The 26,286-nt window shown below is 43.9% G+C and overlaps 1 protein-coding gene across 1 annotated transcript in view; it reads right to left on the reverse strand.

Moving 5' to 3' along the window:
* The window catches only part of LOC126355342 (sodium channel protein Nach), a gene marked incomplete at its 5' end in the record, with an annotated part of 202,187 nt that overhangs the window by 61,985 nt on the left and 113,916 nt on the right, over nucleotides 1–26,286 (reverse strand). The window contains one exon of the mRNA XM_050005636.1: nucleotides 14,894–15,179. Within this exon, the coding sequence (XP_049861593.1) occupies nucleotides 14,894–15,179 (286 nt within the window). The remainder of the gene's footprint in view (nucleotides 1–14,893; nucleotides 15,180–26,286) is intronic.

A 26,286-nucleotide genomic window follows, 5' to 3' on the forward strand; every position in this document is an offset into this window, starting at 1 on the left:
TGACAGCAATGGTCATCACTTCTGTAAATGGACGTTCATGCAACCTTTGTGACCTTCCTTGACCTTCAGAGACATTACTGTTACACGTCATTGGATTCGTCTCGACAGCCGCTGTCAGAAAATAAGTACTGAACTATAGCATCCCATTTAAAAAAAACAAAGTTGGCCTTCATATCTGTGAAGCGACCTCACCTATCAACAAAAAACCAACTTCATATTATGTCCCCTGGTGTCCCATGCAACATTTGTCCCACAAACTTTTCAGCTCCTATCATACATTCGGTGTTATTCTAGGTGGCAATAGTTAGTGACTCACTCTGTATAATTCAAGCAGTCATAAAGGCAAAGGGTAGACACACCACGTACTCATGTCCGCTGCTAGGACATCTGGATTCTTTCCATCAGACAATCTATGTGTATCTGTACAATACACTACAGGGAATGAAAAATGAACGCCACAAGTAACACGCTGGTTGTAAGCTGTACGCGATGGTGAGCACGGTATGAGACAGCTGTAGTCAGGTTGTCTTGGATAAAAATTATACGAGGTATTTTCGACAAAGCCTGACAGTAAACTTTACGTTTTGTATGCAGTGATTAGGAGAGGGATCTGTCGCCCTCTGAGAAAAGAGTGTACTAGTCTTAGCCGATACCCGCTCTCTCTGGCACTTCTAAGACTTCACCACGTCTGTCTTTCTTGAATAGCGTTCCCGCGATAACTATTTTTTCCTCAAGAAAACTGATTCTTTGACCTATGAGGAACTGAAAACGGTTACTGATATGTTCCGTCAAGCTGGGATTCGTTGGTACAACACTTTTCAAGATGACTGGGCAAGTTGTGAATTACAAGGAAGAGAAGGCGCTCCTATTACCGTATTGATAGAAACAACTGACAATACTGGGTAGCCATTACTCGGATTGATCCATCGATCACTAACAGACATTTTGCACACATTCTGGAGATGTCAACTAAATGTGTCCACTTCATTTGAACAAATACCTGTATATGTCTACAGTATGCACACGCTGGATGCCGTGATTTCTTACTTCAGAACAAGAGATAAATCTTGTCGATGTGTGCTGCTATTGCAAACAGTGTAACGCAGGTGATGTATGGTGGGAAAACATTATTACTGAAGATGAAACATGGATATATTCCTAAGAATCAGAAATGAAAAGACGCTGCGCAGAATAGCCACGACATGTTCAAACAGCCCATAAAAGTGCGTAATGCAGAAGTCAGCACATAAGGGTATCGTCATCATGTTTTTGTGTGAGTTGGGATGATTGTGGTTGTAGTGTGCGTATCCCTGAGATGCAAAATTAAAGAAGGAAGGAAGGAGGTTTCACGTCCCATCGACATCGGGGTCATTATACAAGGAGGAATGCAAAATTAAAGTCGCCGTCATGAGAAAACAGATTGAAGTCTCTATGTAGTCATGCAAATTACTTTTAGAAGATAATTAAACAGTTTCGCAACAGATAACGTATAATCAAGCCTGAATTTAACAGGAGTAGATCCACATTTAAAAGTTAATAGTCATGCCTGAAATACGCTTATAAAAGATGCTATTTATTTCACTTAAACGAGCGTTCAAGCGGGAAAACCTTCAATAAGATAGCAATGAATACACAGGCAGAGAACAGCTGTGTTCAGTTCCGATCTAGGTACTGGTTTGAGGATCACGCTGTAATATTCAAGACTATGTTTTATTCAGAACAATATTCACGACGGCATTATGTGTGCAATTTGAACGAACATTCTCGTGATATTTATTAATTTCATCGATACTAAAATAATAATAATTAATTATTGTCAGTGTTATAATTTAATTGTCTGTGAAAATTATATTTCAGACAATACTCATGGATAAATATAATGGAAATCTTCATGTTTTGTTATCTATGGTTGTTCTAGAATAATTTTTTCCCTGTTCGAATTGTTGTAATGATCGGACACGATTGATATCGTGTAGCACTAAGGTCGGTAAAAAACTGTATTATGTTGCTAAGTAAAATTTGAAAAACAGAGTTTTTGTGTCATTGAAATCAATACATGTGTTTGAACCTTTATTTTAATATGACTCATACCCTATATAAATTTTAAGTTTTCTGTTCAGCTACAATGGAGCGCAGCCATTAGCGCCATTGATATATAGCGCGGATTATTGGTAAAGTTCTGAATAATGAGTGATTAACATAGAGAAATACTTTTAAATGTTAATGTATATAGTTAAGGCACAGAAAGGATATGGTGAGAGTGAAACAACTCCTGAACCAGAATTGACAATTGACTGTCTTATGTTAGCCGCTATCTTAGTGAAATACTGCAGCGGCAGTTTTAAATCAAACTACTAAGGACACAAGAATCTTGATGGTCAATTTTCACGATAATAATTATGTATCGGTGGTCCAGAACCCACCCAAAAATCATAAATTCGACTTAGATTATGAATAATCTGTTAATATGGTGCGAACAATATCTCCCGTGGTGAAATTGTTCTCTGCTAATGTATGAACCCTGATTATTACGTAAGAACTACTCGGAAATGTTCAAAATGTTCCAATATGTGTGAAATCTTATGGGACTTAACTGCTAAGGTCATCAGTCCCTAAGCTTACACACTACTTAACCCAAATCATTCTAAGGACAAACACACACACCCATGTCCGAGGGAGGACTCGAACCTCCGCCGGGACCAGCTACACAGTCCATGACTGTAGTGCCTCAGACCGCTCCGCTAATCATTAGGAAATATTTTTTGGCAGGAAAGAATGTATTAGTGTTGTGCGCGTGTGTTATTGTGTGTCAAAAAATTGTTCCATTTGTGTAAGGAAAAATGTTGCCACCTTGAATAATAGTTTGCTCAATTGTGTGAGATCACTCTTGTGAAAAGATTTAGTCCAAGTTACACTGCTTGACAGACAACATTGGTACACGTACTCAGGTGGAGATTTCTTTAACAGGATAACTATCTTTAGCCGGTAGAGGCAGCGATTAAACGAAACCTCATGTTCCGCTAATCATAAGTAATTGCTTTTGTTATAGTCTTGCCCACTATTTGTAAAATACCGCAATCCTAACCGCACGCCACAACGTAATGAATATCGCCTCTGATAAAGCGAAGAGCATATCAGAAAGTACTAACAAAAAGCGAATTCTGAAGAACAAACATTGTCCACAGATGCAAAGCTGATCCTGCAAATCAAACAACCAAGTGCGGTCATCAGTTACCAAAACGACTAACTCCGCGAAGTTAGCAATCACGCCCCTTGAACTATTCCACAGAGAATCACTGCTTACCGAATGTCACCAAATAAACTGCCAATATGCGGCTGCATGCGCACCGGCTGTGAGAGGCAGTTAATATCGTACTGAGCCCATCCTCACTTGTGCGGCCCGCTAGGATGCCAGCAAGACCCTCGTTCATGGATGTAGGAGGCAGGGTGTAACTTGCCTTAAATTCTAATTTCTCTCACAAGTTTTACAAAAGCTCCAAGTCATCCACCACTGACGGTAATGATTCCGGGGTTGTCCAATCTCTAGTCATATTTTGCGGTCACCACTCCAATGAAATTTCACGATTTGACAGAGGAAGACATTTTGTTTATTTTGTGGGCAGGTGCACGGCAGAAAACCATCTTGCCACGTCCCATAGCAGCTGCTGAAATGCTGTGTGTTGCAGCTCTCACGGGAAACTTCCCAAGCGCCACTTGATTTAAGTAAAGGAGAGGAAGACCGTTCTCCACGTAGGTATCGCGCCTTTGCACGAGTGCTTTCTAACCACCCTTCACGTTACGTCCCGTAGCTTTAAGGAGGGTAGGAAGTCAAACGGGCCGTCTTGGAGCAGGAGAGACAGCACAGGACATTTTAATTACCACTGTCTACACTTTTACGAATAAATTCATAAAACTTTGTCAGCATGAGCAAGGAGGATTCAGGATTCACACTCATAGCAGTGGAAGTTCAAAAACATTAAAAAATAATTTTTTTACATGTTAATTTACATCATTTTTTTCACTTACTATTAGCTGCGTTTGTTGCTACATGTACACGTATCTTCATATGTAAGAGAGATTCTTCGATGAATTTTGCACAACATACAAACCATACCTACAGGTGTATGAAACTCTAGAAATTATTTAATTTATGAAAAAATGAATGTGCTGTTACATTTTAAACTTCGTGTTTAGAAAAAACACAAATTTTATAGTTAATTATCTCAAATATTCTCACAGTTTTCAATAGATTTGGAAGATTCTAGAGTTTCATACACCTATAAGTATGGTTTGTATGGTAGGCAAAATTAATCGAAGAATCTCCCTTTCTTATGAAGAAAAGTGTACCTATAGCAACAAATGCGGCCAATGGTAAGTGAAAAATTTTTCTTATATTTTTGAACTTCCACTGCTATGAGTGTAAATCCTGAGTCCTTTCTGGCCATTCTGACAAAGTTTTATGAGCTTATTCGTAAAAGTATAGACAGTGGAAATTAAAATGTCCTCTGGTACCTCTCCTTCTCCAAATCGTCCCGTTAGACGTCCTACCCCCCATAACATGTCCGCCCGCAAGTCAGGAGACACGGTGACTGTGGGAGCTGCATTAGCCCTGAAGGCTACTTAAAGCTAGACATTTATGGCCGCAGCCGAACTCGAATACTTGCACCTCTCCACCGTCTCTCTCTCCTAGGTTGCCTTGCTGAATAAACGGAAAAATTCAGCTTCTCACAACCCGAAGTGAACAGCTGATTCAGTTCCTAGTTTCACCGAAGTCAATATATGGATTTACATACGCATTTAACAAGAAGAAATACGAATTGTGAAGGGAACATTTCAGTTACCCTTTCAATAGACTGGGGAAGTACTATCGGTACATGAAAATATGAACAAAATATATAGGTTGGCGCTGCATGAATATTTAAGCCACCTTACACTTATATTACAAAGACACGATGGCTCACAGTGCCAAAACAGTGATGAAGGTTTTGACCAGAAATGACATTCGTCGAATATGAACCCATTGCCCAGTCGTGACATCTTTAGATTTTATCCTCTAAGCAACGGCTCAGAAGTACTATAAAAGATTCTGATTTTAAATGAAAACCCAGCAATAAAAGCTGTAGAGGTGATTTTAAAATGCATGAGGAAGAATGGCCTTCACGGCATCTTCCAAGAGTAGCGATGGGTTTGATACAAGTGCATCACATTGTACGGGGAGTATTTTGAAGGCAACGAAAGTTTGAATTTGTAAAGTTCTGAAATAAAGTTTTTAGGATATAAGTGCCTGTTTTAATTAAATACCCCTTAAAGTATAGAACACTTCAGTCCTGATATGATATAGAGATGTTCACAAGGTTTTGGAATTTCTTATCAGTGGTATTTTCAGGCAGTGATAAGCCAAAACATTATGATCGCTGCCAGCCACAACTTTGGATGCCGCCTGGTGGCATTGCGGGCACGTGACGAGGCAACAGAACTATGGAAGCGGAGCAGACACGGACGGGGGACCACGCTAGCTAAGATTTTTTGGTCATCAGTCTACTGACTGGTTTGATGCGGCCCGCCACGAATTCCTTTACTGTGCTAACCTCTTCATCTCAGAGTAGCACTTGCAACCTACGTCCTCAATTATTTCCTTGACGTATTCCAATCTCTGTCTTCCTCTACAGTTTTTGCCCTCTACAGCACCCTCTATTACCATGGAAGTCATTCCCTCATGTCTAAGCAGATGTCCTATCATCCTGTCCCTTCTCCTTATCAGTGTTTTCCACATATTCCTTTCCTCCCTGATTCTGCTTAGAACCTCCTCATTCCTTACCTTATCAGTCTACCTAATTTTCAACATTCGTCTATAGCACCACATCTCAAATGCTTCGATTCTCTTCTGTTCCGGTTTTCCCACAGTCCATGTTTCACTACTATACAATGCTGTACTCCAGATGTACATCCTCAGAAATTTCTTCCTCAAATTAAGGCTGGTATTTGATATTAGTAGACTTCTCTTGGCCATAAATGCCTTTTTTGCCATAGCGAGTCTGCTTTTGATGTCCTCCTAGGTAGCAGAATTCCTTAACTTCATTGACTTCGTGACCATCAATCCTGATGTTAAGTTTCTCGCTGTTCTAATTTCTACTACTTCTCATTACCTTCGTCTTTCTCCGATTTACTCTCAAACCATACTGTGTACTCATTAGACTGTTCATTCCGTTCAGCAGATAATTTAATTCTTCTTAACTTTCACTCAGGATAGCAATGTCATCAGCGAATCGTATCATTGATATCCTTTCACCTTGTATTTTAATTCCACTCCTGAACCTTTCTTTTATTTCCATAATTGCTTCCTCGATGTACAGATTGAAGAGTAGGGGCGAAAGGCTACAGCCTTGTCTTACTCCCTTCTTAATACGAGCACTTCGTTCTTGATCGTCCACTCTTATTATTCCCTCTTGGTTGTTGTACATATTGTATATGACCCGTCTCTCCCTATAGCTTACCCCTACTTTTTTCAGAATCTCGAAGAGCTTGTACTATTTTATATTGTCGAACGCTTTTTCCAGGTCGACAAATCCTATGAACGTGTCTTGATTTTTCTTTAGCCTTGCTTCCATTATTAGCAGTAACGTCAGAATTGCCTCTCTCGTCCCTTTAGTTTTCCTAAAACCAAACTGATCGTCACCTAGCGCATTCTCAATTTTCTTTTCCATTCTTCTGTATATTATTCTTGTAAGCTGCTTCGATGCATGAGCTGTTAAGCTGATTGTGCGATAATTCTCGCAGTTGTTAGCTCTTGCCGTCTTCGGAATTGTTTGGATGATGCTTTTCCGAAAGTCAGATGGTATGTCGCCAGACTCATATATTCTACACACCAACGTGAATAGTCGTTTTGTTGCCACTTTCCCTAATGATTTTAGAAATTCTGATGGAATGTTATCCATCTCTTTTAAATTCCGATTCTAATACTGGATCCCCTATCTCTTCTAAATCGCCTCCTGTTTCTTCTTCTATCACATCAGACAAATCTTCACCGTCATAGAGGCTTTCAATGTATTCTTTCCACCTATCTGCTCTCTCCTCTGCATTTAACAGTGGAATTCCCGTTGCACTCTTAATGTTACCACCGTTGCTTTTAATGTCACCAAAGGTTGTTTTGACTTTCCTGTGTGCTGAGTCTGTCCTTCCGACAATCATACCTTTTTCGATGTCTTCACATTTTTCCTGCAGCCATTTCGTCTTAGCTTCCCTGCACTTCCTATTTATTTCATTCCTCAGCGACTTGTATTTCTGTATTCCTGATTTTCCCGGAACATGTTTGTACATCCTCCTTTCATCAATCAACTTTTTAAAGACGTCCATTCCTCTTCAACTGTGTTGCCTACTGCGCTATTCCTTATTGCTGTATCTATAGCGTTAGAGAACTTCAAACGTATCTCGTCATTCCTTAGAACTTCCGTATCCCACTTCTTTGCGTATTGATTCTTCCTGACTAATGTCTTGAGCTTCAGCCTACTCTTCATCACTACTATGTTGTGATCTGAGTTTATATCTGCTCCTGGATACGCCTTACAATCCAGTATCTGATTTCGGAATCTCTGTCTGACCATGGTGTAATCTAACTGAAATCTTCCCGTATCTCCCGGCCTTTTCCTAGTATACCTCCTCTTGTGATTCTTGAACAGGGTATTCGCTATTACTAGCTGAAACTTGTTACAGAACTCAATTAGTCTTTCTCCTCTTTCATTCCTTGTCCCAAGCCCATATTCTCCTGTAACCTTTTCTTCTACTCCTTCCCCTACAACTGCATTCCAGTCGCCCATGACTATTAGATTTTTGTCCCCCTTTACATACTGCATTACCCTTTCAATATCCTCATAAACTTTCTCTATCTGTTCATCTTCAGCTTGCGACGTCGGCATGTATACCTGAACTATCGTTGTCGGTGTTTGTCTGCTGTCTATTCTGATTAGAACAACCCGGTCACTGAACTGTTCACAGTAACAGACCCTCTGCCCTACCTTCCTATTCATAACGAATCCTACACCTGTTATACCATTTTCTGCTGCTATTGATATTACCCGATACTCATATGACCAGAAATCCTTGTCTTCCTTCCACTTCACTTCACTGACCCCTACTATATCTAGATTGAGCCTTTGCATTTCCCTTTTCAGATTTTCTAGTTTTCCTACCACGTTCAAGCTTCTGACATTCCACGTCCCGACTCGTAGAGCATTATCCTTTCGTTGATTATTCAATCTTTTTCTCATGGTAACCTCCCCCTTGGCAGTCCCCTCCCGGAGATCCGAATGGGGGACTATTCCGGAATCTTTTGCCAATGGAGAGATCATCATGACACTTCTTCAACTACAGGCCACATGTCCTGCGGATACACTAGATATGGGCTACAAATGGGGAAATCCACTCAGATAAGCGACTTTGACAAAGGGCAGATTGTTATTACGCAAAGTCTGTGAATGGGTGTATATAATATCAAGAAGCTGGTCGAATGTTCATCTGCTACTGTCGTGAGCATCTATGGGAAGAAGTGGAAGTACATTGAAACTACTACAAAGCGGTAAATGGTTGGACGACAACAACTTTTCACAGGACGTGAGGTTCGGAGGCTTGTCTTACCTGTGAAGCAGAGGTGAATTGTGGCGTAAGAGCAGGTGTACGCACAAGTGTTTCGCAGCACGCTGTTCACTGTACGTTGTTGAACATGGCGGTCCGCAGAAGACCACACCTAAGCGTTCATATGTTGACCCAAAGGCATCATCAACTGCAATTTCAGTGAGCACGGGACCGTCAGGATTCCACCATCGATCAATGGAAACGTGCCGCCTCATTGGATGAATCACATTTTTGCTACACCAGGTCGACTGTCGTCTCCACAAACGCCGCCATCGAGGTGAACGGCGGCTCGTAATGTGCAGCGCGCCACGGACGCAGGCTGGTGGGAGCATATAATGCTATGGGAAACATTCTTCTGCGCTTGTACGGGACCTGTTGTAGTAACCGAAGATACGCTAACAGGTGAAAATCATATAATATGTACGTAGACACACATCAAGAAAGTTTTGCATCACATCACTTCCCAGAAGTCCTAAAGATAGAAGTTGACTGTGGATACTGTATCACACAGTCCGTTTGACTGTTCAGAGATGTCACTAAACCCGCCCAATGATATAAACAACCATGCATGAGCAGCGGCTATTAGAAGGACAAAAGCCGATTAGTTCCAGTCCTTCCACAAGGAAGGAGGTACACGGCTTGTGTTGGATGTCGTTCAACCATGCCTAGACGGTCAATACCGCAGTTAGATCGCGTCGTCATTGTTACTTTGTGCCAGGAATTGCTCTCAACACGGCGTCTCGAAGTGAACCAAAGCGATGTTGTTAGGACATGGAGAAGATACAGAGACAGGGACTGTCGATGACATGCCTCGCTCAGGCCGTCCAAGGGCTACTACTGCTGTGGATGACCGCTACCTACGGATTATGCCTCGGAGGAAACCTGATATCAACGCCAGCATGTTGAATCATAGTTTACGTGCAGCCACAGGACGTCGTGTTATAACGCAAACCGTGCGCATTAGGCTGCATGAAGCGCAACTTCACTCCCGACATCCATGGCGAGGTCCATCATTGCAAACTCGACACCATGCAGCGCGGTACTGATGGGCCCAAAAACATGCCGAATGGACCGCTCAGGATTGGTATCATGTTCTCTTTACCGATGAGTGTTGCATTTGCTTTCCACCACACAATCGTCCGATACTAGTTTCAAGGCAACCTGGTCGGGTTGAAGACCTTAGACACGCTGTCAAAAAAAATGTTCAAATGGCTCCAAACATTATGGGACTTAACATCTGAGGTCGTCAGTCCCCTAGAATTAGAGCTACTTAAACCTAACTAACCTAAGGACGTCACACACATCCATGTGCGAGGCAGGATTCGAACCTGCGACCGTAACAGCCGCGTGGTTCCGGACTGAAGCGCTTAGAACCGCTCGGCCACAGCGGCCGGCCACACTGTCCAGCAAGTGCAGCAAGGTGCAGGTTCCCTGCTGTTTTGGGGTGGTATTATGTGCGGCCGACGTACGCCGCTGGTGGTCATAGAAGACGCCGTAACGGCTGCATGATACGTGAAGGCCATCCTCCGACCAATAGTGCAACCATATCGGCAGCATATTGGCGAGGCGTTCGTGTTCATGAACGACACTTCGCGTCCGAATTGTGGACGTCTTGTGAATGACTCCCTTCAGGATAACGACATTGTTCGACTAAAGTGACCAGCATATTCTCCAGACACGAAACCTATCGAACATTCCTGAGATAGGTCGAAAAAGCTGTTTATGGACAACGTGACCCACCAACCACTCTGAGGGATTTACTCTGAATCACTGTTGAGGAGTGGGGCAATCTTCACCAACAGTGCCTTAATGAATTTGTGGATACTATGCCACGACGAATACAGGCATGTATCAATGCAAGAGTACGTGCTTGGGGGTATTAGCGGTACCAGTGTGTACAGCAGTCTGGACCACCACCTCTGAAGGTCTCGCTGTAGGATGGTACAGTCGTGGACAAAACGAGCGAGACCCCTCGTCGTTATGCTGATCCGCACAGCTTTATAGTCTGCTACGCAGCATAACAAGTAAGTCGACGTAGTGCTACCAAGATACTATGCGCAGGCATGAAGTTAACAAACTATTCGAGCTTTGTCAGACTGTTTTCATCACGTGTATGACTATATCAATGCTGATTAGTGTGTTAAATACAACGCGTAAATATACTATGTAAATGAGAGAAGAAACTCTAATTAGTATGAACTGTACTAATAAAAATGAATTTCGGCTTTTCGAGATAACTTAACTGTTTTAACAAGACAAAGTACCACAGATCGTTACGAATTAGCGAAATATTATGCGTATTAAGCTGCGAAACTGTCTGTGTCAACGTTCAGACGAGTCATACTGGATTAACCGTTGCTGACCTACCATGAAAATGTGCAAATTTAGCAATGCGTGAACATTCATAACGAAATTCAGTTAAAAAGCATTCAGTGCCGCACGTACGTCAATTCAATTATTGACAGAAGCGGAGAAAGTAATCAGTAAGAAGTATGAAATTCTACAAGATCTTCATATTTACATCCACAGAGCGCCGGTACAGAATAAAGGTAGCAATAAAACGTATTGGGGGAGCGAGAATTTCTTAAAATTGCTTTACCGCTAGTCTATCTGCCTCCATCGAGATTAGAACGAAAAACAAACCAGACCTCCCTTACAGTAGCAAACACCTTTCACTACGCTAGCAGACAATCCGGGCAAACAGCCGTCTATTATTACCTCAGATTTGAATAAGCCGGCAATTTAGCAACGAAAATGGAAAAAATGGTCTGCAGTTTCTGTTGCATAGAGCTTTCTGGAGTCAAAAGCAAGAATTTTCTACCTGTATGTCACCGCTTATGTGTCAATCATTCGGGATGTTTATCGAAATAACAAAATACTGTTACTAGCAAGTAAATTTAGTAGGATAATTCTGCACCACACTAGGAAATAAACGGCTACATAGCTGCCAAACGTTTTCTACAATGTTTCGAATTCTCTATTAGACTCGCCACAGTCAGAAAACGTTCATTAGCCAAAGCGTTTCTTACAACACCTAGCAATGGGAATGCTCGCACTTCTAAAACCCGGTGGCATTAATATTGTGACCTGAATTACCACGTGTATATGCAAATGGATTTTATTTGCATTCATGTAAACGTGATTTGGATCGAAAGCATAGCTACGAGTAATATGCTGATGTCTCGACTGCAACTAGAACATTTCCAATAAAGAGTAGGGGGAATTATTTATGGTGCCCTCATCTTCAGTAACTGTCATAACTATTTTCGTTGTTAGGATTTCGTCACCTAAATCGGTAAAAATGGAACCTTACTAGTCTCACTTTCTTGACTCTCTATCTGTCTACCTAGCCCTTAAAATCCGTTTTGCTAATTCGTAACGATCTGGGGTACTTTGTCTTGCTAAAACAGTTATGTTATCTTGATAAACTGAAATTCATTTTTATTAGTACAGTTCGTACTAATTAGCATTTGTTCTTTCATTTATATCTTATATTTTCGTGTTGTGTTTAACACACTAATCAGCATTAATATAATCATACACATGATTGAAAACAGTCTGAGAAAATTCAGATAGTTTGTCAATTTCACGCCTGTGTATAGTATGTTGATAGCACTTCGTCCCCTTGCCTGTTATGCTGTGAAGCAGACTTTAAAGCTGTGCGGATCAGCATAACGAAATGGGGAGGGGTCTCACTCGTTCTGTACACGACTGTACATCATGAAATGTGTGGTTTTCATGAACAGTAAAGAGGGCTCGTACTGGATATGTGTGATTCGTAGAGCACCGGGATGAGTTTACCATACTTCCGTGGCAACCAAAGTCCCCGGATTAAAACCCAACCGAAAATCTGTGGGACCACCTCGATGGCTATTCACGCCATGGAGTCTCAGTAAAGAAACCTAGCTCAGCTACCTAGTGCATTGTCGTCTTACAGTAGTCTGTACTGGAGTAGGTGGTTGTTGAGGTTTTTGACAAGGGGTCAAATTACTGTGTCTGGATAGTGCGCGAGGCCCGCATCACAGTATTAAAGCAAGAAATATTATTATTTTAAATGTTTGTGTGTTTGTGGTGTGGTGCGCGCCCACAAGGTACAACCTGTAGTCAAGTCGCTGAAAAACATCCCTCACATAACACGCACGTGGAGCGCATTGTGTGCAGAGGACTCTATAGCGCCAATCCGAGTTCCAGAACAAGTAAATGTTGCTATTATGCCGCATTGCGACTCTCATAACTCAAGCTCGCACGTGCTGTTTCACATTCTTGGCGCCTGCAAAGCGTTTGTCGTGCGCTCATTGTTTACTGTAGATCGTGAGATACACAATGTGATCGAAAGTATCCGGACACCCCCCAAAATATACGTTTTTTATATTAGGAGCATTGTGCTGCCACTTCTACCAGGTACTCCATATAAGCGACCTCAGTAGTCATTAGACATTATGAGAGAGCGGAATGGGGCGCTCCGCGGAACTCACGGAATTGGAACGAGGTCAGGTGATTGGGTGTCACTTGTGTCATACGTCTGTACGCGACAGTTGAAGAGGGTCATAATGTGTAATAAGCAGACATCTATCCAGACCAACACACCGGAATTCCAAACTGCATCAGGATCAAATGGTTCAAATGGCTCTGAGCACTATGCGACTTAACTTCTGAGGTCATCAGTCCCCTATAACTTAGGACTAATTAAACCTAACTAATCTAAGGACATCACACACATCCATGTCCGAGGCAGGATTCGAACCTGAGATCGCAGCGGTCGCTCGGCTCCAGATTGAAGCGCCTAAAACCGTACGGCAACTCCGGCCGGCGCATCAGGTTCCACTGCAAGTACTGTAACGGGCGGGAGGGGAGAAAACTTGGATTTCATGGTCAAGCGATTGGTCATAAGCCACACATCACGCCGGTAAATGCCAAACGACGCCTCGCTTGGTGGCAGGAGCGTAAACATTGGAAGATTGAACAGTGGAAAACCGTTGTGTGGAGAGACGAATCACGGTACACTATGTGGTGATCCGATGACAGGGTGTGTGTATGGCGAATGCTCAGTAAACGTCATCTTCCAGCGGGTTTAGCGCCAACAGTAAAATTTTAAGGTGGTCGTGTTATGGCATGGTCGTGTTATGGCATGGTCGTGTTTTTCGTGGATGGGGCTTGCACCCCTCGTGTTTTGCGTGCACCTACCAGAGCACAGGCCTACACTGATGTTCTAAGCACCTTCTTGCTTCCCACTGTTGAAGACCAATTCGGGCATGACGATTGTATCTTTCAACACGATCGAGCACCTGTTGACAATGCACGGCCTGTGGCGGAGTGGTTACACGACAATAGCATCCCTGTAATGGACTGGCCTGCACAGAGTCCTGACCTGAATGCTAGAGAACACCTTTGGGATGTTTTGGTACGCCGACTTCGTGCCAGGCCTCACCGACAGACATCTATAGCTCTCCTCAGTGTAGCACTCCGTGAAGAACGGGCTGCCATTCCCCAAGAAACCTTCCAGCACCTGACTGAACGTATGCCTGCGAGAGTGGAAGTTGTCATCAATGCTAAGGGTCGGCCATCACCATACTGAATTGCAGCATTACCGATGGAGGTCGTTACGAACATGTAAGTCATTTTCAGCTACGTATCCGGAAACTTTTGATTAAATAGTGTACTCATTCAGTTCATGTTAATGGTGCTGCGTAAAGTGTGGTGCTGTTGATTTCAAGGGTATATGGAAGCATGATCTCTTCTGTAAGCCGTAGAAAAGTAGACAAGGGCGCTACCTTAAAGAGTCAACCAGTCGCATGAGAATGTAGAAGGTATTTTGAGCAAGAAAGGTATAACGGTGGGTCTCTGATACCTTTGTCGAAAGTCATCGAACGAGTAACAGCAGCTCTGAATAGAATTTTCAAAAAATGGCTCTGAGCACTATGGGACTTAACCTCTGAGGTCATCAGTCCCCTAGAACTTAGAACTACTTAAATATAACTAACCTAAGGAAATCACACACATCCATGACCGAGGCAGGATTCGAACCTGCGACCGTAGCGGCCACGTGGTTTCCGACTGTAGCGCCTAGAACTGCTCGGCCATCCTGGCGTTTTTTCACTCCTCAGAGGTAGGCATTGCAGCAGCTCAAACTTTCGGAGTCATCTTCTAGTGGGGCTACATACAGGGTGTAGCAGCAAACAACCGCATAGTAACATTGCCAACTTAGTCACCGGCTGTCGCGGACGTTCTTTTAGAGGACGACGCGACTGCGGATGGCGACACTTACGGGATTTGGGCACTTGGTGGGTGGAGCAGTTGCACAACTTCATCATGGCGTCCTTGCGGCACTGCACGATGCAGCCGGTGTAGGAGTACTGGTCGTAGACGTCGAGGTTGTTCTCGTACGGGAAGCGGCAGCGGCGCTGGCGGATGCTCAGGTCATGCACGTCCGGCTCGTTGAACACCTCCTGCACGGTGAAGGCTCGCTGCCGGATCATCGTCCTGTCCATCTTCAGGATGTTGCGGTCCTTCGTGTTCATGTGCGGCACCTCGTACCGCGACAGTACGAACGCCTGCAGCAGCCAAGACGATTCAACTGGTGTTCCAAGGACATTTCAGATTATGGCGACAGTCAAATTAAACAGCCGCGCTAGATTTTACACTACTGGCCATTAAAACTGCTACACCACGAAGATGACGTGCTACAGACGCGAAATTTAACCCACAGGATGCTGTGACATGCAAATGATTAGCTTTTCAGAGCATTCACACAAGGTTGGCGCCGGTGTCGACACCTACAACGTGCTGACATACGGAAAGATTCCATCCGATTTCTCATACACAAACAGCAGTTGACCGGCGTTGCCTGGTGAAACGTTGTTGTGATGCCTCGTATAAGGAGGAGAAATGCGTACCATCTCGTTTCCGACTTTGATAAAGGTCGGATTGTAGGCTAACGTGATTGCGGTTTATCGTTTCATGACATAACTGCTCGCGTTGGTCGAGATCCAATCACTGTCAGCAGAATATGGAATAGGTGAGTTCGGGAGGGACATACGGAACGCCGTGCTGGATCCCAACGGCCTCGTATCACTAGCAATCGAGATGACAGGCATCTTATCCGCATGGCTGTAACGGATCGTGCAGCCACGTCTCGATCCCTGAGTCAACATGTGGGGACGTTTGCAAGACAACAACCATCTGCAAGAACAGTTCGACGACGTTTGCAGCAGCACGGACTATCAGCTCGGAGATCATGGCTGCGGTTACCCTTGGCGCTGCATCACAGACAGGAGCGCCTTCGATACTGTATGCAACGACGAACTTGGGTGCAGGAATGGCAAAGCGACATGAATTCAGGTTCTGTTTACAGCATCATGATGGTCGCATCCGTGTTTGGCGACATCGCGGTGAACGCACATTGGAGGCGTTTATTCGTCATCGACATACTGGCGTATCACCCGGCGTGATGGTATGGGCTGCCAGTGGTAAAACGTCTCGCTCACTTTTTGTTCGCATTGACGGCATTTTGAACAGTGGACGTTGCACTTCAGATGTGTTACGACCCGTGGCTCTACCCTTCATTCGATCCCTGCGAAATCCTACATTTCAGCAGAATAATGCACGACCGCATGTTGCATGTCCTGTACGGGCCTTTCTAGATACATAAAATGTTCGACTGCTGCCCTGGACAGCACATTCTCCAGATTTCTCACCTATTGAAAACGTCTGGTCAATGGTGGCCGAGCAATTGGCTCGTCACAATACGCCAGTCACTACCTTCGATGAAGTGTGGTATCGTGTTGAAGCTGCGTGGGCAGCTGTACCTGTTCACGCTATCCAAGCTCTGTTTGACTCAATGCCTAGGCGTATCAAGGCAGTCATTACGGCCAGAGATGGTTGTTCTGGGTACTGATTTTTCAGGATATATGCACCCAAATTGCGTGAAAATGTAATCACATGTCAGTTCTAGTATAATATATTTACCCAATGAATACCCGTTAATCATCTGCATTTCTTCTTGGTGTAGCTATTTTAATGGCCAGTAGTGTATTTACTGCAGCTGTTTTCGTCCGCCAGACGCGATCACCATGAGACTGGAGAAAACTGCTGTGCTTAGCAACTAAGAAATAATTAGGTGTAACTCGTTAAGATTAATTCATCCATATTCATGGTGAAGGTGGGAGACGAGGTACTGGCGGAAAAATGTGGATATTTGTGGTAAGAACTTATAGGATCAAACTGCTGAGGTCATGAGTCCTTAAGCTTCCACACTACTTAATCTAACTTAACGCTAAGTACAACACACACACCCATGCCCAAGGGAAGACTGGAAACTGGGGCAGCCTCGAGCACCGTGACAAGACGCCTGAGACCACGTGGCTGCTGGTAGAATTAAAGATGTGAGGTCCGGTCGTGAGTCGTGCTTAGGTAGCGTAGATAGTAGAGCACTTGTCCGCGAAAGGCAAAGGTCCCAAGTTCGAGTTTCGGTAAGCCACACAGTTTTAATCTGCCAGGAAATTTCGTATCAGCACACACTCCACTGTAGAGTGGAAATTTCATTCTGTGAAGAGAAATATTGGAGGAAATAGACGAGCCATTCATATTGCTCAGTTATATGCAAAGGTGTGATAAGTACTTCCACTCGTCTTGAACTTGCGTAATACACTGCGGTGTATACTTGCAGATATCACGTAGATCGTCCTTCTGCCCAGCGTACTGCAACAGCACCACGTGGCACGGACTCAACAAGTCGTTGGAAGCCACCTGCAGAATAGTGCTGACTCTATAGCGTGGTCCATTGATCGTGACCGGCCCACATATCTCACGAAATAAGCATCAAACGAAAAAACTACAAAAAACGAAACTCGTCTGGCTTGAAGGAGGAAACCACATGGCGCTATGGTTGGCCCGCTAGATGGCGCTGCCATAGGTCAAACGGATATCAACAGTTTTTTTTTAAAAATAGGAACGCCCATTTTTTATTACAGATTCGTGTAGTACGTAAAGAAATATGAATGTTTTAGTTCGATCACTGTTTTCGCTTTGTGATAGATGGCGCTGTAATAGTCGCAAACGTATAAGTACGTGGTATCACGTAACATTCCACCACTGCGGAAGGTATTTTCTTCATAATACACCACCTGCGTTAAAATGGACCGTTTACCAACTGCAGAAAAGGACGATATCATATTGGTGTATGGCTATTCTGATCAAAATGACCAACGGGCGTGTGCTATGTATGCTGCTCGGTATCCTGGACGACATCACCATTCGTCGGATAGTTAAAATATTTATAGAAACAGGAAGGGTTCAGCCACACGTGAAACGTCAACCACGACCTGCAACAAAGATGATGCCCAAGTAGGTGTTTTAGCTGCTGTCGCGGTTAATCCGCACATCAGTACCAGACAAATTGCGCGAGAATCGGGAATCTCAATAACGTCGGTGTTGAGAATGCTACATCAACATCGATTGCACCCGTTCCATATTTCTATGCACCAGGAGTTGCATGGCGACGACTTTGAACCTCGTGTACAGTTCTGCCACTGGGCACAAGAGAAATTACGGGACTATGACAGATTTTTTGCACGCGTTCTATTTAGTGACGAAGCGTCATTCACCAACAGCAGTAACGTAAACCGGCATAATATGCATTACTGGACAACGGAAAATCCACGATGGCTGTGACAAGTGGAACATCAGCGACCTTGGCAGGTTAATGTATGGTACGGCATTATGGGAGGAAGGATAATTGGCTCCCATTTTATCGATGTCAATCTAAATGGTGCAATGTATGCTGATTTCCTACGTAATATTCTACTGATGTTTTTACAAGATGTTTCACTCCATGACAGAATGGCGATGTACTTCCAACATGATGGATGTCCGGCACAGAGCTCGCTTGCGGTTGAAGCGGTACTGAATAGCATATTTCATGACAGGTGGATTGGTCGTCGAAGCACCATACCATGTCCCGCACGTTCACCGGATCTGACGTCCCTGGATTTCTTTCTGTGGGGAAAGTTGAAGGTTAGTTGCTATCGTGATCCACCGACAACGTCTGACAACATGCGTCAGCTCATTGTCAATGTATGTGCGAACTTTACGGAAGGCGAACTACTCGCTGTTGAGAGGTATGTCGTTACACGTATTGCCAAATGCATTGAGGTTGACGGACATCATTTCTAGCATTTATTGCATTCATGTGGCAGGTACATGTATCACATTGGAACAACCGAAATAAAATGTTCAAACATACCTAAGTTCTGTATTAAAAAATCTACCTGGTAGCAACAGTTCGTCTAAAATTGTGAGCCATATGTCTGTGAGTATTACAACTCCATCTATCACAAAGCGAAGAAAGTAGTCCAACAAAAACATTCATATTCTTTACGTACTACACGAATGTGTAATAAAAATGGGGGTTCCTATTTTTAAAAAAAGCAGTTGATATCCGTTTGACCTATCTAGCGGGCCAACCATAACGCCATCTGGTTTCCCACTTCAGGCTAGACGAGTTTCGTTCTTTGTAGTGTTTTCGTTCGACGCTTAATTCGTGAGATATTTGGACCGGTCAGGATCAATGGACCACCCTGTATGGCTGCCCGTGATTATGGAAGTGTTGCTGTCGCAGGAGTTTGCGCACGAACTGACCTCTCGATTACGTCCCACAAATTTTCGATAGGATTCATATCGGGCAATCTGGGTGGCCATTCGCTCGAGTTTTCCAGAATATTCTTCAAACGTTCATGAACAGTTGTGGCTCGGAGACAAGGTGCATTGTAATCCATAAGCATTCTGCCGTTGTTTGGGAGCATGAAGTCCGTGAAGTTCTTAAGCTCGCACATGTCGTCACGTCGAATGTAGCCAAAGATCTACATTCAAGTGACCACTTTTCAGTCTGCTTTTATGCAGGATATTTGTATACTGTGCATAGCAAACTAGCCACTATACAGCCGACTGGCCATCCCTATACTATGAGAGCAGGCTTGGAGAATAATGAAGGCGAGAATTTTTAACATCCTTTGACCGTTCCATACCAATAAAGAAGGAATAAGAGTCAGTTCGGAAGATATCGGGGAATAAGAGTCCAGCCCCATTATCTGCCATGTCAATACAACAATATCTTCAAATAGCACCTACGGATATAATGCAGACGATGGTGAAATCAACTGTATTTCTTCCACAATAAGGAACTAGTCAAACATGCCTTAATTGTGGACACTTTGCGGTATTCCGCTCTTCCTCTAGTCTCACGAACACTACACGCTAATACAGATAACGCTTCGGAAGTTGGATAGTAAGGATAATACGACTGGTTTTAAATTTTCTAAAAAAAAAAATCTGTGTGTGTGTATTTAAATCGTTCACATTAATCTTTTACCTTATCAGACCTTTTGAAAGGGAGCACAGTCTTGGATTTCAAGAGCTCAGTTGCTATTCTTGTGCCTCATCTTTGATCAAAGATTTACATGGCTGTCGCATCTCCATGATCAGAAATGTAGATGTCTGAAGGCCCTGTAAAGCTTTAAATGTAATATTGGTAAGAATTGGGAGATGGATCAATCTAGTCTGCTCAGATTGTCCACACGCAACTCGGTTATGGCAATATAGTATATAGATCAGCTGTACGTTCGTATTTAAAGATACTGGATACTGTTCGCCATGCAAGCTTTACACTGGTCACAGGTGCCTACCGAAACGATCCCATTCCTAACCTCTGGACAGAGGCAATCTCTTACCATGCTCATGGTGCAATGATCTATACAAACTGCGGTCCATTTCTTAACATACTGTTGGTGGTATTGGGGCTGAACGATCCATACAACGAAGCTTTACTGGTCGCCGAGCAACTAAGCTTTTTTCTGTCCGCGTAAAGGAATATCTTGAGCAACTTGGTTTATCGGAAAGTTCAGCTTTTAAACAGAGATGGAGCAAATAGCAGTGCAGCTCCTAAACAGGTACGGAGCAAATACCCTTCCTGTGTTGTTCCCTGGCCCACATTTAACTGGGAATGGGCAGAGACCAGCAATATCAACAGTCAAACTACAGTGTTGTAAAAAGTTTGTAACGCATTTTATCTCAGTATTGCGAGCACATGGTCGTTCTTACTGACGGATTAAAGATAGGGGACAATGTCTGATGCTGTGTTAACTGCCCTTATTATATCACTGAAACACATCTACCAAGCTACTTCTCAGCGTACTATGCAGAGCTGTGGATGATCAAGAAAGCTCTCGAGTGGATTAAATTCTTCGTTGAGGAAAGTTTGTCTGCATGGACTGTCTTAGAGCTATACAGGTTATTCAGCAACTGTGCCCAGCAGAAATGGTAGTTCAGATAGCCCAGGACACTTTAAAACCAATGCAAGGTCAGAAGAGAGGTGGCCTTCTGGTAGATACACAGACCCGTGGGAATCGAGGCGAACGGGCAAGAAGCTGACAGCAGTGAAATAAGCCTGTCAGAAATACACAACAGTTCACATTTACCGCCCTCAAAGGTTGTCGTGTCGTAAAAAATAAAGTGATGGCTGAGTGGGGAAGACAGAAACTTTCTTTCGAAATTAAATAAGAAACGAGGCGTTCCTGTCTCACCTTCGCCTTCGTATCGGAGACTGCTTACCGCCGGAATGCGGTGTTTGTGGCATCACACTCACGGTGCATTATACACGCTAAAAAAAAAGGACAGGTCTTCTGACTGGAATCTCGTTGGTTGGAGAAGAACCGCCTTCACTGATGAAATCTGCTTCCAACTCTACCCAAATGCCCAGTGCAAAGAAGTGTCTGAATACCCTGGGCAGTGGTGGGGTACCAATCTGGCACTCGCCCGCTATACGATCCTACAAGCAAGAGTGATGGTCTCGGGTGCATTTCTTTTCATAGTTGGAACCTTTGGTTGTCATCAACGCTACTCTTGCAGCACAGAGATACGCTGACGTTATTCTATTCCCCGTTTTATTATTCTTCATACGAAGTCGTGCTGGGCTTACATTTGGCAAGACAGATGGTGAGAGTTTCTACTGTTTGTCTTGGTACTTGTCAAACGCTACTATGGCCAGCCAGGTCACTGAATCTCTCGCCAATTGTGAACGTTTGGAGTATTATGGGCACGGCTCTCCAACCAGCTCGAGATTTTGACGATCTACCGCGCAAATTGGACAAAATTTGTTACGATACGCATTTCGGAAACTGCACGATTTGTCGGGTATTTTAGCAGTGATGTGGTGAGCGTTTTCGAGGAGTGGTGAAATCAAGGTGAAACCACATCCAGACGTCGTGGAATTGGGTGGCCACACCCTATAACAGATGTCAATCATCGTAGGCTAGGCAGACCGGTAAAAGAGGACAGGCGGCGAACTGTGGTGGAACTAACAACAGACTTTAATGCTGGCTAAAGAACAAGTTAGTCTGAGCACACAGTGCACCGAACACTCCTAATGGTGGGCATCTGCAGCCAACGACCCATGCATTCCGTGGCGGTATCACCACAACATCTGCAACTATGACTGAAATGGGCACGTGACCATCGGCACTGAATTTTGGCGCAGAGGCAGAGTACTGCATGGTCTGATGAATCTTGAAACGTTCTTCATCATGCTGACGGGAGGGAGCGAATCCGTCGTCTTGTAGGGGAACAGCTGATTGAGACATGTACTGTGGGATGGAGACAAGCTGGTAGCGGTCCATTATGCCCTGGAGAACGTTCAAACGGGCATCCATGGGTTTAGTGGAGCTTGTGAAAGGCACCGTGATGGCCAGGGAGCATGGTAAAGTGGTTTCAGACCACATAAATCCGTTCAGGACGATCATGTTTCCCGATGGCGGTGGCATTTTTCAGCAAGATAATGCGCCATGTCAGAAGGCTAAGAGTGTGATGGAGTGGTTCGATTAACACAGAGGCGGGTCCAATTGATGTGCTGGTCCCCCACCTCATCGGATCTGAACCTGATCGAGTACGTCTGGGATGTGATACAACTTGGTGTCAGAGTTCATCGGCTCCATTCCCCAGGTGTGATGGCAACTCCCTCCAGCGACCTACTAAGGCCTCAGCGCTTCCATGCCACCGACACATCGCACTGTTATCCGTGCCAAAGAAGGACATACCGACTATTAGGTAGGTGGTCATAGTGTTCTGGCAGATCAGTGTAAAGTAACTTATTTTCTCTCATGTTCTACAGGACCAGTTCTGTCAGCTTTTTTAAAAATTATGTCAGTTCAGACACTACATATCAAACATTTTCTCTTACTTTACTAAGGTATAAAATGCCCTTTTTTGTAGCTTTATGTAGTTCTTTACATAATTCCTTTTGCCTACATTGGTGTTTACTTGTCCTGGTTTACCAGGTATCTACCTTCATTATCCGAAGTTTATTCACAAGTGAGATGCTTCCCTGATGCTTTCCATTTCTTGGAAAGGTAATTCACTTAAATCAACACTTGCGTGACTAGACACTTTTCGTCATGGTCTCCCATGGAGCTACATGTGTGTATTGAATTAGTTTGGACTCTCTACCTTAAATCTCAGATAATGACTGAATTAACCCAGTTTGAAAACATTCAGTTCAACAATCTCAATTTTCATATCATTTGATTCGGTTCGCCAAGTTCAGCGTTGATAGGGATGTTTCTAACTTCAAGGACGTGACCATGTGTCACTATTGCCACTTCCTCATGAAATTAAGTCCCGTACCTGATTCTGTTACAAATACAGCTTCATAGCTTAATAGGCTCCAGAAAGAAATGTCCCTTTCATGTTATTTTAAGATCTCAGGCCCTCATCTCTGAATATTTATCCGGCTCAAGGGCATAGAGTTATCTTTTTCTATACTTGTCTATTCTTCCCATTCCCTAACTTCCTTTTAGATTCACTTGCCCAAAGTACTGGACTTTCCATTTTGTGGGTCAGTCTCTCCTTCTTTTTCATTTTCCTCTCAAACATTTTCTTCCTCTTCTCGCTAAACGCCATCCCTCACAACTTTGTTGCTTGATCACTTTCAATCCTCCCATCTTGATTTTATTTCTCAGCTACTTATCCTTTTATCTCTCTCTGGATGAAATTGGGTTTAGCCTTAGTGCCACTTGCTTTATTCACTTCGACCAAAACACATTTTAACGCAGAAGCCCGCTCCTCTTACCGAAAAATGTAATGCTAAAGCACTCTTTAGGAATCAGTGACAATATTTCCATAGGAATAAGCTGTTTAATCTCCCCTGTCGTTCCTGCAATCAGTTACTGCCTTATATTAGGTTACTATTTTGCGGCTACTCAACGAGGACAACAGCAAGATGTGTTTTTGTCTACCCTTAGAAACACTTAATCCTATGTCCCTTTCAGTGTGTCTAGAGCACTGAATTGTTCCTAGTCCACTCTCGCTGCTGAGTATCTAAACCTACGTAACTCGTCCGTAGTCTGTCGGGACAGTCGTATGGTTGTTCTCTGTAACTGTTACAGTAGAAGATTAGCTCCTCACGCGATTTTCTACCCCTGCTGGTTCTAATAGCTGCTGTAGGTGATGGAATCATCTGATGTGGTGCAAGCGCATCCTAGGTCATGCTGCGGTATATTGCAAATGCCTCCTACTGCGTGTATGTCAGCGATTATCATGCGTCGATATCTAAATTAGAGTCTGAGTCACTGTTGGTTTGGTAAATAGGACAGCCCTCGTGTCTAAATATACAACAGTCGATTGCCTTATGGCGCACTATGATCTGTGCACAACATGCACGACGCATCGAGAGGTCCTCTCACTAGAGGAGAAAGCCATGTCTCACCCGAGTATGTCTACGTGTAGACTAGTGAGAAATGCCTTATCCAACGCCCGAAGGTGGTGGTTTATGACCTAATTGTTAACTTTACTAGCAGCAGTTTACTTTTCGTCAGATCCAGGCACTCATCATGTTCATTTACTGTTTACCATGTTCCTAGCTACGCAGACACCTATTAGTGGACATGTATATGGGGATTGTCCATCCTTCATCTTTATGATGGTTATACCTCTGCTAGGGATGCTTTCAATCTAGTTTTTAAATGACAGCCCATTCTTCCTTAAGACCCGAATGCAGAAAAGGTAGTGATGTCGGACTACTGGTGGTAATGGTTTACTTCTCAGGGGGCTGGCGCGAATTTGTCATTCTGGTTCATCCCAAAGGCATTCCCTTGGGTTCAGGGCGACACGCTCGACAAGCCAGTCTATTTCAGGAATCGTATTGTCCACATTCCATTGCCTCACGCATGCAGCGTTACGACAGGGTGAATTTTCATGCTGATAAAAACAATCTTCGTCTCCGAACTCTTTCTCCACTGTACACTGTAAACAATGCCACAAAATGTGTTCATATCCTTACGCATTTAGCAATAAGGAGACCACACCCCACCTACGAGAAACATTCTCATACAGTAACACCACCTCCTCCATACTTCTCTTGGCAAAACACATGTTGACAGGTAACGTCCTCTTGCCATTCACCAAACCCAAACTCATGCACACAGCCACATTCATCACTCCAGATCACTCTTTTCTACTCATCCATTGGCGTTGCTCTCTGCACCACTTACAAATAGAGCTTAAAAAAGTGTGTATTTTGAGGAGCTGCTCGATCATTGTACAACATTCCTACTGACAGTGAATGAATGGCTGAATGGATTGAGCGCTACACAGTATGCTCGTCGGCGCCCTTTCTCATGAACATTGTTATGGTATATGATGAGAAGTTACTCTTGTTAAAACGAAAAACAAATGCCATATCGCTACATACACAGCCGTAAATGTCTTCACATACAGTCGCCAGTATATTTGTCCCTACCGCTGTCATAAGTTAAAAATGTGAGTAAAATAGTGTATGCCGGCTTGTGTGGCCGAGCGGTTCTAGGCGCTTCAGTCTGGAACCGCGCGACAGCTACGGTCTCAGGTTCGAATCCTGCTTCGGGCATGGATATGTGTGATGTCCTTAGGTTAGTTAGGTTTAATTAGTTCTAAGTTCTAGGCGACTGATGACCTCAGAAGTTAAGTCGCATAGTGCTCAGAGCTATTTGAACCATTTGTAAAATACACTCCTGGAAATTGAAATAAGAACACCGTGAATTCATTGTCCCAGGAAGGGGAAACTTTATTGACACATTCCTGGGGTCAGATACATCACATGATCACACTGACAGAACCACAGGCACATAGACACAGGCAACAGAGCATGCACAATGTCGGCACTAGTACAGTGTATATCCACCTTTCGCAGCAATGCAGGCTTCTATTCTCCCATGGAGACGATCGTAGAGATGCTGGATGTAGTCCTGTGGAACGGCTTGCCATGCCATTTCCACCTGGCGCCTCAGTTGGACCAGCGTTCGTGCTGGACGTGTAGACCGCGTGAGACGACGCTTCATCCAGTCCCAAACATGCTCAATGGGGGACAGATCTGGAGATCTTGCTGGCCAGGGTAGTTGACTTACACCTTCTAGAGCACGTTGGGGGGCACGGGATACATGCGGACGTGCATTGTCCTGTTGGAACAGCAAGTTTCCTTGCCGGTCTAGGAATGGTAGAACGATGGGTTCGATGACGGTTTGGATGTACCGTGCACTATTCAGTGTCCCCTCGACGATCACCAGAGGTGTACGGCCAGTGTAGGAGATCGCTCCCCACACCATGATGCCGGGTGTTGGCCCTGTGTGCCTCGGTCGT

Source organism: Schistocerca gregaria, chromosome 3 (genome assembly GCF_023897955.1).
Source record: "Schistocerca gregaria isolate iqSchGreg1 chromosome 3, iqSchGreg1.2, whole genome shotgun sequence".
In the NCBI taxonomy this organism is placed as follows: Eukaryota; Metazoa; Arthropoda; class Insecta; order Orthoptera; family Acrididae; genus Schistocerca; species Schistocerca gregaria.